Genomic DNA, 17,051 nt, shown 5'->3' on the forward strand with positions numbered 1-17,051 from the left:
AAAAAAAGAAAAAAAATTATTATAAGGTAAATGTTTGTTTTCTTTATCAGGAAAAACTACTGACAGTGGCCAATAAAATGAGAATACATTATGAACAACGGTATCATAACAAAGTATCTAAGAAAGGGCAAAATAGATTTCCTAAAACAAGCAACTTTTTTTTTGAGAGTTTTTTGCTATAGGGTGTGTGTGCTTGCCAGAAAGACAGACAGAGAGACAGAAAGCAAGAAACCACTTCACAAAGGGGATGGCCATGCTACAATCCTTTCTCCTCCTGGGATCTTGGGCATGCACACACATGTGCCCGGCGTGAGTTTAAGCCACTGGGTCCGGGACTCTAACCACGGTCGACTACATGGGAGTGCAGTGATGTAGCCATTACACTATCTGCTGGTCCCAGCAAGCGACTTTTTAAAAAGAATTATTTAATTTTATTCACTGTCGTTATTTTATTTTAATTCTTTGAAGTTGACCAGAGAGAGACAGAGAGAGAAGAAAGCAAGAGAGAAAACTGCCAGGTCCAGGACTCGAACTACAGTCAGCCCTTTGGGAGTCCAGCTGCCTTAACCTCCACTCTACCTACCAACACACAAGCAATTATATTTAAAAATCCAAAGGAAATTTTCCTTCACTGTATTTCAGTATGCTGAATTACTCTATTTTATGAAAAGAAATATTGTATTGGTTTGAGGTTTGACTAAACTAAATGAAAAGCGTACTTTCTCATTTTAATAGCAACAAAACTTACTTTTTAATTTAATTCATTTTCACAGAATGAGAAATATGCTTATTAACTTTTGTCAAATAGGAATGTGTGCAAGGATGGTTGGTTCTGAATAGACCTTAACATTTTCTTTCCTAGAAGATTTGGATCCCGAGAAAAAATTATAATTCTCTATCAGTTTGATTATTAAAGTATAGGATTAGAATTAAATTAAAAAAAAAAAAACAGGATACTGTTTATAGTTGGATGGAAAGTAAAAGATGCTTGTTCTTCCTATTCTTTAAAAAAAAAAAAACAGGATACTGTTTATAGTTGGATGGAAAGTAAAAGATGCTTGTTCTTCCTATTCTTTAAAAAAAAAAAAACAGGATACTGTTTATAGTTGGATGGAAAGTAAAAGATGCTTGTTCTTCCTATTCTTTAAAAAAAAAAAAACAGGATACTGTTTATAGTTGGATGGAAAGTAAAAGATGCTTGTTCTTCCTATTCTTTAAAAAAAAAAAACCAAAAAACTCACATAACTGGAACCAAAAAAAAGGGGGGGGGGAGGATGGGGAAAGAGAAACTATGAAGAGAGTGAGCATAATTTTTTATATAAAATAGAAATTATGTAAAAATAATGTATAAAATTATTCGGCTACTAGGAAATGTAGCTGAATTCAATGTAAACATTTTTTCTTATTATTTGTAAAAAGGCATATGGGAACCAGCAGTTAGCGTAATGGCTATGTCGCTGGACTCCCACGTAGTCGACCGCGGTTCTTGTCCCGGACCCGGTGGCTTAAAACTCACGCCGGGCGCGTGTGCGTGCGTGCCCAAGATCCCGAGAGGAGAATGGAGGAGAAGGGATTGCGGCATGACCATCCCCCCTGGGGGGTGATTTCTCGCTTTCTGTCTCTATGTCTCTCTCTGTCTGTCTGGCGAGCGCACACGCCCTACAGTGAAAATCTCTCAAAAAAAAAAAAAAAAAGGCATAAAGGAAGTTTAAAAGAATCGGGACCAAGAGTTAGCGTAGTGGCTATGTCACTGGTCTCCCATGTAGTCAACCGTGGTTCGAGTCCTGGACCCAGTGGCTTAAACTCACACTGGGCACATGTACTTGTGTGCCCAAGATCATGAGAGGAAAATGGAGGAGAAGGGATTGTGGCGTGGCCATCACACCTGGGGAGTGATTTCTCGCTTTTTGTCTCTCTGTCTCTGTCTTTCTGGTGAGCGCCAGTGCCCCATAGCAAAAAACTCTTAGAAAAAGAAGAAGAAGAAGCATAAGTTTCTTTGCCAAAAAATAAGAATAAAAATCAGTCAGACTCCTCTGGGGAATCACTAGTCAGAACCTGTCTGAAGCTTCCCTGCTAAAGACAAGTTCAGTCTTTCAGTCCTTTTTTATGAAATATAGATGCCTAAAACATTTAAAGAATAATAGTTTGCAGAACAGCAATAATAGTACGTCGAAGTTCCCGGCTGGTAGGTAGGCCCCAGGATGGGCACGCCGTTGTGTATACCAGAGACAGCCCTGCTTGCTGACGGTCCGGATACTGTTTAGTACGTGACTTCGCCACCTGTGGTTGGAGGAGCAGAGTGTTACCAGGAGTTGCAGGCCCTCTCTGGCCCCTCCCAGGTCACATGCCCTCCCTTGCACAGGGCTCACTCCCTTCTATGGGACTCCTGCTTGTGTAACAATCTAATACATGCATGTCAGGCCCATGTATTAGATTTTCTCACATGTCCTGTCCTGAAGGAACAGCATCTGTTGTACCAAGACTCCAAGTTATTTGTATTTGTTTTGTATTTCTGTTCTGACCACAACTCTTACTCTATAAAGAAATAAGAATAATCAAAGCTAGAACATTTGTAACCATGAGGCACCCCCTGTTCCAAGGGCTTCTTGCATCTCTGGGTGCGGGGAGGGGACTGTTGTTAAGCTCATTGTGCAGACAGGAAGCTGAGGCCCAGGGGGCAGCCCACGTTCAAAGCATGGCATCTAGTGGCTTTGACTCCGGCACCCGAGAAGGCCTGGACTCAGTGCTGGCCCCATTATAGTGAATCCCCACCTGCCTAGGGACAAGCACTGCATGTCTCTGAGCCCTTTCACTCACGTTGTACAGTGAGGGGTCAGCAAGCATTGAGGAAGATGAGGCATATGCCTAGGGGAGTCCCAAGTTCATGTGGACCTTCTTTTTTTTAATGCTGGAGGGTTTGTATGAATGAGAGGAGCGGGAAGGAGAGAGAGAGGAAAGAAAACACCCACCCCATGGCCTAGTCATGCTGCAGTCTTTTTGCCTCCATGCTCCATCCCTTCAGGATGCCGGGCATGCATGCATGTGCCCAGCATGCTTTGGGAGCTGCTGGAGCCAGGACTTGAGCCTGGTCAGCCATGTGGGAGCTAGCCTCATGGCTGCTGACCCCTGATTACTATGGATGGATGACACTTGCCTCCCCGCCTGTTTCTACTTGTTCTGCTGCAGCCCCACCTCCTCTCTGCTTGAGTTACCTGTCTAATTCCCAGATTGGAGATGGTGCCCCTTCTGTGTCCCGGGTCTTTGTTTCCTATACACCCTTGGTCTGCAGAGACCCGCCTTGCCCACAGCTCTATCTGTTCCCCCTCACACGCACAGCTTATGTCTCATAGATTCCCACCTGGAGCCATCCAGCACCCACTTCTCTCCAAGAAGCTCTCCTTGATCCCAGCAAAGCTGGCTGATTGTCCTCCCTGCTAGATTTCCCTGGCCCGTGTGGCCCAGTTCTGCCTAATGTACTGCCTCTTCCTCCCTCAGGCAACAGAGACATCCAGATGATCAGCTGTGGGGCCGACAAGAGCATCTACTTTCGCAGCGCCCAGAGGGTAGGGTGGGACATGTGGTTGGCGCTAGGGTGGGAGGCTCGTCAGGGGCATCCTCTGAAGGTTCTTCCTGCCCTGCCAGGCCTCGGATGGACTGCACTTTGTCCGTACTCACCATGTCGCAGAGAAAACCACCTTGTATGACATGGACATTGACATCACCCAGAAGTATGTGGCTGTGGCCTGCCAGGACCGCAATGTAAGGTGAGCAGCTGCCCTGGGTTCACAGATGGCCTGGTCTGGGCAGATTCCGAGAGGCCTGAGTGGGAGCTGGCTGCTCTGTCTTCTCCTGGGCTGCTTACTGTCCTTGCCTGCTCATCAGGTCCCTGAGAAGGTAGGAGGGGTGGAGGCAGCCAGCAAGTGTCTGAGAAGCTGGGTTCTCCCAGGCTTCCTTCTGGCTTTCCGGGGGTCCTGTATGGGGCCTCTAAGCAGTGCTGATGTGGTTCATAGCCTCACTCATGCACCCTCATTCCTGGGATTGGTCAGTGCCAGGCGTGGGGGAAGGATGTCCCCAGACTCTCCTTCACAGGAACCACAGTCCAGTGGATGCAGCCACCTCACCAGGCAGACAGCACTGAGGGCTCAGGTCCAGAGAGGGAGAGCCCGAAGGGTCATGAGGGCCCTGGAAAGACACCTGACCCCTTACTGGATGGACCAGGGCTTCCTAGAGGAAGGGTCGTCTGAGCTGACCCTGGAAGGACGTGGAGGAGTGAGCAGGGCAGGCGGAGGGGGTGTGCAGAGGGCAGAGTTCCTCATGTGAAGAGGTTCTCCACTGCCTCCTTTGGCTCATTGGAGTTGACTGCCGGGCCCTAAGCTTGCTGTGAGGTTCAGGAGATGCACGTTAACTCAGCAAATACCCCAGTACGTCACCACAACTTCGACTTGAGATGGGGCTTCGGTCCCTGAGATGAGGCTTCAGTCTAGGAATCAGATGGGGAGGAGAGGTAGCAGAGGGCTTCCGGGTGAAAACAGGGTAGCAGGACCCTCTCTGAGCCTCAGAGGAGAACAGTGGGGGTGGACGTGTCCCACAGCCCATGTCGTGCCTCTACCTCCCCAGAGTCTACAACACCGTGAATGGGAAGCAGAAGAAGTGTTACAAGGGCTCTCAGGGCGATGAGGGGTCCCTGCTGAAGGTGAGTAGTGGGGCCCCCAGGTGAAAACCACACCCAGACACCCCCATACAGGCCCTTGTCTGCTGCCCCGCTGGACCACCTAGCACCGGTCAGTGCCCACTTGGGCCTGGTTAACCAGGGATGCTTAGGAGCAGGTGCAGGGAGGGGGTACTTCCGAGCCCTTCCCGCTCCGAGCCCCTTCCTTCCCCCAGCCATGTCTGAGAGATGCATGGACTCCTCTTCTGGTGTGCTCCTGACAGACATGAGCTGCCGGGACAAGTTGGAGGCCTTCTTAGAACTGTGAACACGGAGACTTGTGAGGAGGTCAGGCTCCTCCAGCTGGGGTCAAGACCCCAGCTCTGCCTTGGGCCAGCTGTGCCCTTGAGCACGAATTGTCTCTTGAACCTGTTTTTCATCTGTAAAATGCGAATAAAAACAGCCACTAGGGGACCAACAGATGGTGCAGTGGTTATGTAACTGGACTCCCACATGGCCAACTGCAGTTCAAGTCCCGGCCCAGTAGCTTCAAACTCACATCTGGCGCAAGTGCATGTATGCTCAAGATCCCAGGAGGAAAATGGAGAAGGGATCACAGTGGGGCCATCACCCTGGGGGTGATTTCTCACTTTCTCTCTGTCTGTCTCTCTATCTCTCTGTGTCTCTGTCTCTCCCTCTCTCCCTCCTTTTCTCTCTCTCTCTCTTTCTCTCTCTCTCTCTCTCTCTCGGCTAGTGCACGTGCCCTAAGGCAAAAACCTCTATGGAAAAAAAAAAAGGCAAACAAACAAAAAAACCAGCCACCAGAGTTGTTCTGTGAGGTAGCCAAATTCAGCATGTGTAGGGTTAGCATAGGCCCTGGCTCCCAGTCTGGCGTGGTGGTGGTGTGGTGGTGGTGGTGGGGTGGTGGAGGGGTGGTGGTGTCGTGGTGGTGGTGGTGGTGGTGGTGGTGGGGGTGGGGTGGTGGTAATGAATTTCTTCATCTGTGAAATGGGAGCAGGACTTCCTGCCCTGCCAAAGTATATGTGGTAAGGGCTCTCTACCAGGCTTCTGGCCAGAGGGGGCTCCTCAGTCAGTGGGTGCTAGGATGTTTGGCCTGGGCCTCACGATAGGGAAGAAGCAGGCTGCTGAGGGACCTGTGTCATTTCCCTGCAGGTCCATGTGGACCCCTCAGGCACCTTCCTGGCCACAAGCTGCTCTGACAAAAGCATCTCTGTGATTGACTTTTACTCAGGCGAGTGCATCGCCAAGATGTTTGGCCATTCAGGTAGGCGTGCCTCGCTGCTCGGGACCCCTCCCCACCTCCCACACAGCCCCTGCCGCACAAGGCCAGTGCAGCTCTCCACTTTGCTTACAGAAATTGTGACCGGCATGAAGTTCACCTATGACTGTCGCCACTTGATCACAGTGTCTGGAGACAGGTGGGACAGGCCCGGAGGCTGCCCCTGCTAGGCCTCTCAGAGGGAGGTCGGGACATGTGCTTTGAGGATGGGGGCCCTGTGCTCACAAGACTGCCTGCCTGCACAGACAGCACTTCTGAGCTTTCCAGCTGTTTCCCACCTTGGGTGGCATGCACCTTGGAGTCATACTCAGACCCGAGTTCAAATCCCAGATCCATCCATTTATTTTCTTGTCACCTTGAGCAGTCATTTCCCCTCTCTAAGCCTCAGTTTGCTTTTCTGTAGAAGAAAGGTGGCACTGGGGTCAGTAGGTGGCATGTTGGTTAAGGCACTGGAGTCCCACATGGCCAACCATGGTTCAAGCCCCAGATCTACTGACTTGAAAATCACGCCAGATGCATGTGCGTGCATGCGCAAAATCCGGAGAGAATAGAGGAGAAGGGATTGTGGCATGGCTATCCCCCTGGTGGGGGGAGGGGGGCAATTTCTCACTTTCCCTCTCTCTGTCTCTCTCCAGTGAGCACATGTGCCTTATGGAAAAAAAAAATTAAAGAAAGAAAGAAAGATAACACCATGTTCCTTGAAAATTGTATGATGAAATTTGAATAAGGAGGGGCTAGCAGGTGGTATGGGGTTAAGGAGGCTAGATCCCACATAGCTGACTCTGCAGTTCAAGTCCCAGACCCAGTGGCTTGAAAATCTGGGATGGAACCAGCAGTTGATGTCATGGCTGTCGCTGGACTCCCATGTAGTTGACCATTGTTGAAGTCCTGGACCTGGTAGCTTAAACTCACGCCAGGCCCGTGCGCGTTCGTGCCCAAGAACCTGAGAGGAGAATGGAGGAGAAGGGATTGCAGTGTGGCTATTCCCCCTGGGGGGGGGGGTGATTTCTCGCTTTCTATCTCTCTGTGTCTGTCTTTCTGGCGAGCGCATGCGCCCTATAGCAAAAACTACTTCTCCAAAAAAAAAAAAAGAAAGAAAATCATGCTGGGTGCATGCGCATGTATGCCAAGGATTCCAAGGGGAGAATGGGGAAGGGATTGTGACACGGCCGCTGGGGTGTGATTTCTCACTTTCCCTCTTTTTCTCGTCAGCAAGCATGCATGCCCTATAGCAAAAACTGAAAGAAAAAAATGTGAAAAAGGTGACATATAAGGTCTTCAGTACATGGTTGAAGCCTGAGGAAGTCCTTTCCATTTACCACAGCCCTTCAGGTCTTAAGGCCTCTGTAACAAGCCCTGGTTTGCCCTGGACTTGGACCCAGGGTGTGGATCTGACCCCCTGCACTAAGCAGATGGGGTGTTGTTTTCCAGAAGGATCTGGGCAATGGTGTCTTGGCTTTGGTGCCCGGGTGGCTCCAGGGTCAGACATGGTGGTGGCTCCAAGATTCACTCCTCCTGTCCTGCTTCTCCCTTGGTCCCCACAGCTGCGTGTTCATCTGGCACCTGGGCCCGGAGATCACCAACTGCATGAAGCAGCACTTGCTGGAGATCAACCACGGCGAGCAGCCGAGCACAAAGGACAGGAAGTGGAGCAGCCACCCCAGGTCCTGGCGGCTCCTCCGTCCCCTAGAGGAATGTCTCCTGCCCTGGGCATGTGAGGAGTGAGGCTGGGGATACAGTCATGGCCAAGATAGCCCTGGGCTCTCTGTGCCCTTAATGCCCTCACAGCCTAATGGGGGGGACAGACTTTGAGCACGAAGTGTTAGTGACAGAAGTGAGAGGGTTTGAAGTGAAAGAGGAGGTGCTCAGTCAGCCTCTGAGCCCCAGGGGTTTTTGGAGACCAGAAGCTCCTGACACAGCCAATACTGGGTTAGGGGGTAGGTCAGGGAGAGGCCCCTGGAGACCAGGGAACAGTGGAGCTGAGGGTCTTTTTACTTTACATGAAAGCTATTCCTTCACCTATTTCTTTGAGTTTTCTAAATATATTTAAAATCTGTATACCACAAAACAGTTTTATTTAGAGTGAACTCATGTTCTAATTTTTTATTTAAAGTTTGGAGCTTATTTTGCATGGGAGGTTTTTTGCATTTTCCTTCTCTCTTGCCTCCGGATCTGCCTCCATCTGTGCTTCCATACTGAGGCTCAGCCATTTCCTCCATGCAGGCCCCAAGAGCCTGTAGGGACCAGGCCTGGACCCAGGCCACCTGTCCTGAGGTGGTTTTGGGGTTTCCACAGACCTAGGTACCAAGAGATGGGCAATTCCCTTTAGCTCTTGGCTTTGAGTCTCCTGCCCCACCCTGAGCTGGCAGCAGGGCGGCTCCAGTGCGCACCTGTGTCCAGCATGTTTTAGTCCACATACAGAAGGAGCTCATGTCTCCTTTGTACCCCTCCAAATGGAACCCTGCAGCCCAGGACTGCAGCCCCACTATTGGCTTTTTTTTTTTCTATCATCTTTCTGTGACCCTAGGAGAATTTGTCTTGTTTTTGAGATTTATTGTGATGATGTGTTTCTAGTGGAAATGGGGGGAAGTGATCAAGTGAGAGAGCTCCCAGCCGACCAAAAGCCAAGAATATATTCCTTCACCTGGAGCTTGGCACAGGGCCCAGCTCTGGGCAAGGCCCTCCCACTACCCCATTGACTTATGTTTCTCTCCTCACCAACCTTATTCCTGGCTTTAGGCAGGAGACATTTGCATCCATGCCCAGTGAGATTCGTTCCCTAAGCCCTGGAGAGCAGACAGAGGATGAACTAGAGGAGGAGTGTGAACCAGAAGAGTTACTGAAGACACCATCCAAAGAGAGCTTGGATCCAGGTTGGGGAAGGGGCCAGTCTGAAGGGGCTCAATTATTTTTCTAAGAATTATTTATTTGTTTAATTGTATTTGTTATTGTTATGTTATTTTTAATTTGACCAGAGAAAGACAGCCAGAGAGAGAAAGGGGAATTGAGAAAGCAAGCTGGCAAGTCTGGGATTCAAACCACAGCGGCCATGTGGGAGTCCAGTGACTCAACCCCCACGCCACCTGCTGGCCTTGAGGTTCAGTTTTGAATTCTGTCCATGTAGAGAATCTTTGCTGGGTTTTGCCCACGATTTTGTTTTCAGGGCCTAGTGCAAATTGAAGCTCAATAATTGTACCAGGGCCAGTTTGCGGTAACAGTGATGCACTGCTCAAATGGAGCTGGATCCATATAGAAAGTCGCAGGTTCGTTCCCCAGTCTACCTATATACACTAGGCATGCATGTCTGTCCATAATCTGACTGGCTGGGAGGCTGGGGCAGGGGGAGGGGGGACAGAAATCACAGTTGAAGACCCTACTGAGGGGACCAGTAATTGGTGTAACGGCTATGTTGCTGGACTCCCATGTAGTCGACTGCGGTTTGAGTCCCAGACCCGGTGGCTTAAACTCATGCCAGGCGCGCATGTGTGCATGCCCAAGATCCTGAGAGGAGAATGGAGGAGGAGAAGGGATTGCAGTGTGGCCATCCCCCCTGGGGGGATGATTTCTCGCTTTCTGTCTCTCTTCTGGGCGAGTTCAGGTGTCCTATAGCAAAAGCTTCTCAAAAAAAAAAAAAAAAAAAGACCCTATTGAGGGTGCTTGTCTTTCTCTGTCTGACTCACTCCCATCAAAGCAATTAAAGAAAAGAAAAATCTTTTTAAAAAAATTATGTCAATCAAGACTATTTCAGTATATTAGCAACCATTTTTACTGGCTTAAGGTAGAAAGAGAAGTTCTTGTTTCATGTAACTGAAAATCTAAGAACACTGTTTTTTTTTTTGGAAAGGTTTTTGCTATAGGGTGCGTGCACTCGCCAGACAGACAGAGACAGACAGAGAGACAAAAAGCGAGAAATCCCCCACCACGGGGGATGGCCACGCCGCAATCCCTTCTCCTCCATTCTCCTCTCGGGATCTTGGGCACACACGCACACGCGCCCAGCGTGAGTTTTAAGCCACCGGGTCCGGGACTCGAACTGCGGTCGACTACGTGGGAGTCCAGCGACATAGCCATTACGCTAACCACTGGTCCCAGAACACTGGTTTTAGATATGGCTGGATCCAGGTAGTCAGATGATGTTAAAAGAAAGAATTTTTCTCCATATTTTAGCTCTGCCTTTTTTTCAGGTTGGCTTCGCGCTCAGGCAGACACTTTTTTCACTATGGAAAGATGTTCCCAGCAGCTGCAAGTTTATAAAACTCAGTAGTGAAGAGAACTTGTCTTTCCCCTTTTAAAAAGAATTATTTATTTTATTTATTTATTTTATTATTATTAGTAGTAGTAGTTTGACCAGAGAGAAACAGAAAGGGACAGTGCTACACCTGAGTTCAGGTTCCAGTTCTTACTAACTCTTAATTTTGGGCAAGTTTATGAACTATTTTAACCTTTTGTTCTCTCATCTTTAAAATGGATATAAACCTTTCTTTTTTAAAAGAATTATTTATTTCATTTCGTTTGTTATTATTATTATTATTAATTTGATCAGAGAGAGACAGAGAGAAAAAAGAAGGGAAAGTAAGAAAGCAAGCTGCCAGGTCTGGGACTCGAACCGTGGTTGGCCAAGTGGGAATATAGTGCCCTTAACCACCACACCATCTGCTGGCCCCATTTATTATTATTATTCAAGTTGACTAGAGAAAGACAGAGAGAGAGAGAAGAGAGTGAAATGCAAGTCCCAGGTCCGGGACTCAAAACTACAGTCAGCCACATGGGAGTCCAGTGCCTTGACCACCCGCCACCTGCCGGTCCCAAGAGCACTTCTTTCCTAATAGCTCCAGCAGAGTTAAGACTCACGTTCCTGGTGTGAATCATGCACCCATTTCTGAGCCAGTCACTGTGACTGGCCACACCTGAATCTTGTGATCGGTTCTGAGAGTGGAGGCTTCAGTCAGTTCCATTCCATCTGACCGAAGTTGGGGGTGTAAGGGAATGTCCTGGGTGCTCTTAACCCGAAGACAGAATAGATTCTGTTGTTAAGGCAAAAGAAAGAGTAGTAACTCAGCAACTCTATGGAAGGCCAGGCTCTGTAAAGCCTCTGAGGTCAACCGGAGGCATAGTGGTTAAGGAACCCGGATCTCGCATGGCCAGCTATATGGTTCCAACCCCAGTGGCTTGAAAAACACTCCAAGCATGTGTGCATACATGTCCAAACCTCTGAAAGGAGGGAAGAGCAGAGAAGGGATTGCAGATTGCTGCATGACCATCTCCTATGGGAGGGGTGCTTTCTCTGCCACCACCACCATCCCCTCCCTGCCCACTCCCACACACACTGTCTCTCTCCACTGAGTGCAAGTGCCCTCTGGCATTTTTTTTAAAGTCCCTTTGCATAAGTTTTCATGGTTGTAAGATAGCTGCTTAAGTTCCAGGCTTTAGAAACATGGCTTGAAGTGGAGAGACATTCACTCCTGAGAGTCGTCTTTAAAGAGGAAGCTGTTCCCCAGAAGTCCTGGCAGGCTTCCCTCAGGTCCCAGGCTTCCCTCAGGCCACGCTGCCTCTAGCTGCAAAAGGCTGGGAAGAGTGACCGGCACTGGGTGTTTTATAGGGTGGAGGTGGGCTCTCCCGTCAAAAGAGAAGCAGGCAGGGTCTGGCTGGACGGTTGACTGGTCAGCAACAGCACAATGAAGATTCAATCCTGGGGACTCCAATGTGACACATTGTCACCACTCTCAGACCCAATCGACTGTCCTCTCCAGACTGACCACTTTTATTAGTTCGGTATGAATTATTTTTTTTTAAGAGAGAGATTTTTGCTATAGGATGTATGCACTTACTGGAGAGACAGAAACTGAGAAATCACCCCCGGGGGATGGCCATGCCACAATGCCTTCTCCTACACACTCCTCCTAGGATCTCAGGCATGCATGCACACACGCCCGGTGTGAATTTTAAGATGCCGAGTCCAGGACTTGAACTGTGGTCGACGACATGGGAGTCTAGTGATATAGTCATTACACTATCTGCTGGTCCCAGTTTGGTATGAATTTTTATTTATTTTTTTTTGTTAATAGATTTTTGCTATAGGGCATGTGCTCTTGCCAGAGAGACAGAGAGACAGGAAGTGAAAAATCACCCCCCGGAGGGGACAGCCACACTGCAATCCTGTCTCCTCCATTCTTCTCTCTGGATCTTGGACATGCGTGCATATGTGTCTGGCCTGAGTTTAAGCCACTGGGTCCAGGACTCGAACTACAGTTGACTACAGGGGAGTCCAGTGACACAACCATTACGCCATCTGCTGGTTCTGGTCCCAGTTTGGTATGAATTCTTTTTTTTTTTTTATAATTATTTATTTTATTTATTTTATTCATTTATTTGTTAATTTGACCAGAGAGAGACAGAGGTTGAGAGTGAGAGAGAGAGGAAGTGAGAAAGCAAGCCACCAGATTCAGGACTCAAACCCTGATTAGCCATGTGGGAGTGTCCAGCACCTTAACCACCATGCCACCTGCTAGTCCCAAGTTTGGTATGAATTCTAACAGACCTTTTTCTGAACATTAACGTACCTGTGTACACAGCCATAGCCATAGGAAGCACCTTGTGTTACCTCTGTCCGTAGCTGCATTGTATTGCAAATGTCCTTCCATGTCTTTGTTCTCTCAACAGCCTCACCCACCTGCATGCTGGTGGATGCAAAGCAGAGGCCTCCCTGTTTTTAATCAGCACCAAGTAGTTTTTAAGTTGTGTTTTATTTCTAAGTGTGTGCTACGGCTGTAAATGAGGCTAAGCAGACCTCTCCTAGGCCTTGTCTTTGGGCATGAGAGCCGTCATTCTCTCTCCTGGCCAATCACAGCGACTGGCTCTTGTGAGAGTGTTTCTCCAAGACAGAGACTAAGGAATTATGCTACTGAGTTCTGAGGGCTAGCACTTTATTTTTTTAGATTTTTTTTTTTTTTTTTTTTTTTTTTTGCCATAGGGAGCACATACTAGAGTGAGACAGAGAGAGGGGGGAAGTAAAAAATTACCCCCTAGAGGGGTTGGTCACACCAGCAGCCCCTCTCCTATATTCTCCTCTCCAGATTTTGGGCACACATGCACACACACTCAGCATGTTTCAGGCCTCTGGCTCTAGGACTTGAACCATGGAGTCAGCCATGTGGGATCCAGCGCCTTAACCACCATGCTACCTGCTTGCCTGCATTTTTCATTTTCAAGGAGAATCCCAAGAGCTCTCCAAATCCAGTTACTGCTCCACCCATAAGACACTCTGTTCCTCACATTTTTTGCCCCAACATTTGGTAGTATTAAGCCTTTGTTTATGTTTAGGTTTTTGCTCTAGGGCACATGTGTTCAGTAGAGAAAGAGAGAAAAACAGAGAGGGAAAGTGAGAAATCACTCCCCAGAGGCATAGCCATGCCACAATCTTTTCTCCTCCATTGTCCTCTTGGGATTTGGAGTATGTACTCACTCATACCCTGCATAATTTTCAAGCCACCAGATTCAGGGCTCGAACTGTGGTCAACATGGTCAGCCTTAGCCACCACACCACCTGTTGGCTCCAGTCCAGTATGTTTTTTAGAACACCGGAGCTGGGATTCAAACCACTATCAGCCACGGATTCCAGCTCCCTACATGCAGTACTTAACCACTGTGTTACAGGGTCAGCCCAAGTTATAGTAAGCGTGTTAATCTTGGTCAGTCTTAAGAGTAAAACAGTGTGTTTCGGGACCAGCAGTTAGCGTAATGGCTATGTTGCTGGATTCCCACATAGTTGACCACGGTTCAAGTCCCGGACCCAGTGGCTTAAATCTCACGCTGGGCACGTGTGTGAGGGCCCAAGATCCCGAGAGGAGAATAGAGGAGAAGGGATTGTGGCATGGCCATCCCCCCTGGAGCCCCTGGAGGGTGATTTCTCGCTTTCTGTCTCTCTGTCTCTGTCTGTCTGGCGAGCGCACACACCCTATAGCAAAAACCTGTCCAAAGAAAAGAAAAAAAAAAAAAAAACACATTGTGTCTCATTGTTGAAATTCGCATTTGCCTGACAGGTTGAGCATCTTTGATCTCTCGCTTCCTTTGGAGTACTGCCTGTTGGTGTATGCCGTCCATTTGTCTACTGGGTTATCTTCTCATGGGTTCTGTGTGTCTCTCCAGATCCCCAGTGCCTGCTGACCAATGGCAAGCTGCCACTCTGGGCAAAGCGGCTGGTGAGTCTTCAGAAAAGTGAGACGCCTAGGGGGCGGTGAGGGAGGGAGCCTTGCTGTGCTCCTTGTTCTTCTGCGAGCCCTTTTCCCTTTGCGAGTGTCTTCCTTCCCTGGGGAACTCCTGCCATCCTGTCTGTCCCAGCTGAGACTGCCTTTGGTTCAGGCAGCACACATGCCTGGGTGGGCATTGTTGTGGCCATTGGAGATCCCGCAATGAGCAAGGCAGACGGCGATCTCCCTCCACAGGCTCACTTGAGAACTTGGGGGCTAGGCAGTACCGCACTGGATGGAAAACTACGTAGTATGTTGGGAGCTGTTGAGTGCTATGGAGGGGAAAAGTCAAGGAAAGTGAGGAGTATTGAGGGATGAGAACTTCAGGGTAAACAAAGAAGCCCTCACTGGGAACATATCTGAGCAGAGTCCATGCAGAGACTGGGGAAGAATCTTCTAGGCAAAACGCTGTATCTTGCAAAGGCCATGATTGTGCTTAGCATGCTCAAGGAAGGCCAGGGAAGCTGAGGTGCCAGCTTGGGGATTACTGAGGGGCAGAGGTGGAGAGGGAGGGCTGAGAGAAACAGGCCAGATCATGTGGGGCAAACGGGCTACGACCAGTTCCCTCCAGGCTCCGCATTGATTGCTTCATGTTTTGTCCCCATAGCACTGAGATAGATGGGCTGTGGTCTAACTCGGTGTCACCGGGCCTCTGTGTCTGTGTGTGAAAAACAGACCGAGGAGGGACCGGGGAAGAGGCTGCTGTGATAAGCCAGACAGGGAGAGTGAAGGCCAGACTAGGAGGGGGAAATGGTTGGATTCTAGATGGTTTCAGTGGTGGAGCAAATCTATCAGATGAGGGCAGAGAAGGACCAAGATGATGTTAAGATTGACCTAGTGATTGCAGATTTGGGGCCCAAGCTGGTGGGTCAGAAGCTACGGCAGAATCCTAACTCCTAGGCTTGACAGTTTTATTTTTTAATATTTATTTATTTTATTTGTTACTATTAATTTTAAATTTGACCAGACTGAGAGAGAAAGAAAGAGAAAGTGAGAAAACAAGCTGCCAGGTCCAAGACTCAAACCGTGGTCAGCCATGTGAGGGTCCAGTGCCTTAACCACCATACCACCTGCTGGTCTGAGGCTTGAGAGTTTATTTCACAAGCAGTGTCATAGCTGAGGTTAGGGCCTACATGTCAGCTCCTCAGGAAAATCCTCTCCTACACACCAGATCCAGGCACCTGTCTATGCTCACTCAGGCCCTCCAGCTCCTCCTCATCAGCACGGGTCACAGACAGGACGGTCAACAACATTCATAGCGCACTTACTCAGTGCAGGCTCTAAGCCTTTTACAAGTATTGTCTTGCTTAATCCTCACCAAGGTCTAGGGACTTTTCTTTTCTCCATTCCACAGATAGGGCAATCTGAGGCCCAGAGAGATTAATTTGTCCAGGGTCACTCCACTAGGGATTAGGTGTGAGATTGGGCCAGCAGGTGGCATGGTGCTTACAGGTGCTGGACTCCCATGTGGCTGACTATGATTTGAGTTCTGGACCTGGAGGCTTTCTTTTTCAGTTTCTCTCACTCTGTCCCTCTGTGGTCAAATTTAAAAATTAATAAATAGGGACCAGCAGTTGGCATAATGGCTATGTTGCTGGACTCCCACGTAGTCGACCACGGTTCGAGTCCCGGACCCGGTGGCTTAAACTCACGCCGGGCGCATGTGCGTGCGTGCCCAACATCCCGAGAGGAGAATGGAGGAGAAGGGATTGCGGCGTGGCCATCCCCCCGGGGGCTGATTTCTCGCTTTCTGTCTCTCTGTCTCTCTCTGTCTATCTGGCGAGCGCACGCACCCATTAGCAAAAACCTCTCCAAAAAAAGAAAAAAAATTAATAAATTTAAGTAAAATAATTTTAAATATATATATGTGAGATTGACCCTAGCGGGCTGGCTTCAGAGCCTGTGTTCTCAAACACCTGACCTCCACTGTCTCTCGTGCAACAGTTCTTTTTTCTTTTTTGAATTTTTTGTTTATTTTTAAAATTTGAGCAGAGAAAGAGAAAGCAAGAAAGCAGGGCACCAGGTTTGGTAATCAAACCATGGTAGGCCATGTCAGAGTCCAGCGCCCTAACCACCATGCTACGTGCTGGCCCCCGCGCAACAGTTCTTGTAAAAGGCAGCAGTAGGCAGGGCTAGGGTGCGAGTTGTGGAGGAGAAGTAACCATATTTGGGGTGTGTTCAGATGGCAGAGCTAACAGAATTTGTAGATGAAATGCTAGGTGGAGTGTAAGGACAGAATAAGAAAGAGGAATGAGGGGTGATTCCAAGGCCTGAGGCCTGAACAACTGGAAAGGCCAAGACACGACGGGCTTTAGGAGAAACAGGTGTGGGGGCAAAGTTGGGAGTAGAGTTCTCAACATGTTAATTTTAAATATCTACTAATGGAGGACCAGCAGATGGCATAATGGTTACATCACTGGACTCCTATGTAGTCTTTCTTGGTTCAAATCCCGCACCCCGCAGCTTAAAACTCATGCTGGGCACATGTGTGTGCATGCCTAATATAATAAGAGAATGGAGGAAAGGGAATTGGGGCATGATCATCCCTGCTGGAGGGGTGATTCATCACTTTCTGTCTCTCTGTCTCTCCCTGTCTCTCCAATGAACGCCCGTGCCCTATAGCAAAAATCTCTAAAAAAAAAAACTACTAATGGGATCAGCAGATGGTATAATGGTTATGTCACTGGACCCTCACATAGTCAATCATGGTTTGAGACTTGGACCTGTGGGGGGCGGGACTCATGCCAGGGGGCCGGCAAGTGGTGTGGTAGTTAAGGACGCTGGACTCCCACATAACTAACTGCAGTTTGAATCCCAGATCTGGAGGTTTGCTATCTCACTTTCCCTCTCTCCCTCT

General features: G+C 48.6%; 1 protein-coding gene across 1 annotated transcript in view; it reads left to right on the plus strand.

Annotated features, from left to right (window-relative positions):
- Positions 1–17,051, plus strand: part of WDR62 (WD repeat domain 62) — a 63,951-nt gene that overhangs the window by 39,991 nt on the left and 6,909 nt on the right. The window contains exons 15-22 of the mRNA XM_006171685.3: positions 3,496–3,563; positions 3,643–3,764; positions 4,618–4,693; positions 5,822–5,933; positions 6,024–6,087; positions 7,493–7,612; positions 8,688–8,821; positions 14,094–14,146. Of these exons, the coding sequence (XP_006171747.1) occupies positions 3,496–3,563; positions 3,643–3,764; positions 4,618–4,693; positions 5,822–5,933; positions 6,024–6,087; positions 7,493–7,612; positions 8,688–8,821; positions 14,094–14,146 (749 nt within the window). The remainder of the gene's footprint in view (positions 1–3,495; positions 3,564–3,642; positions 3,765–4,617; positions 4,694–5,821; positions 5,934–6,023; positions 6,088–7,492; positions 7,613–8,687; positions 8,822–14,093; positions 14,147–17,051) is intronic.

This window comes from Tupaia chinensis, unplaced genomic scaffold, assembly GCF_000334495.1.
Source record: "Tupaia chinensis unplaced genomic scaffold, TupChi_1.0 Scaffold149922_1, whole genome shotgun sequence".
Taxonomy (NCBI): domain Eukaryota; kingdom Metazoa; phylum Chordata; class Mammalia; order Scandentia; family Tupaiidae; genus Tupaia; species Tupaia belangeri.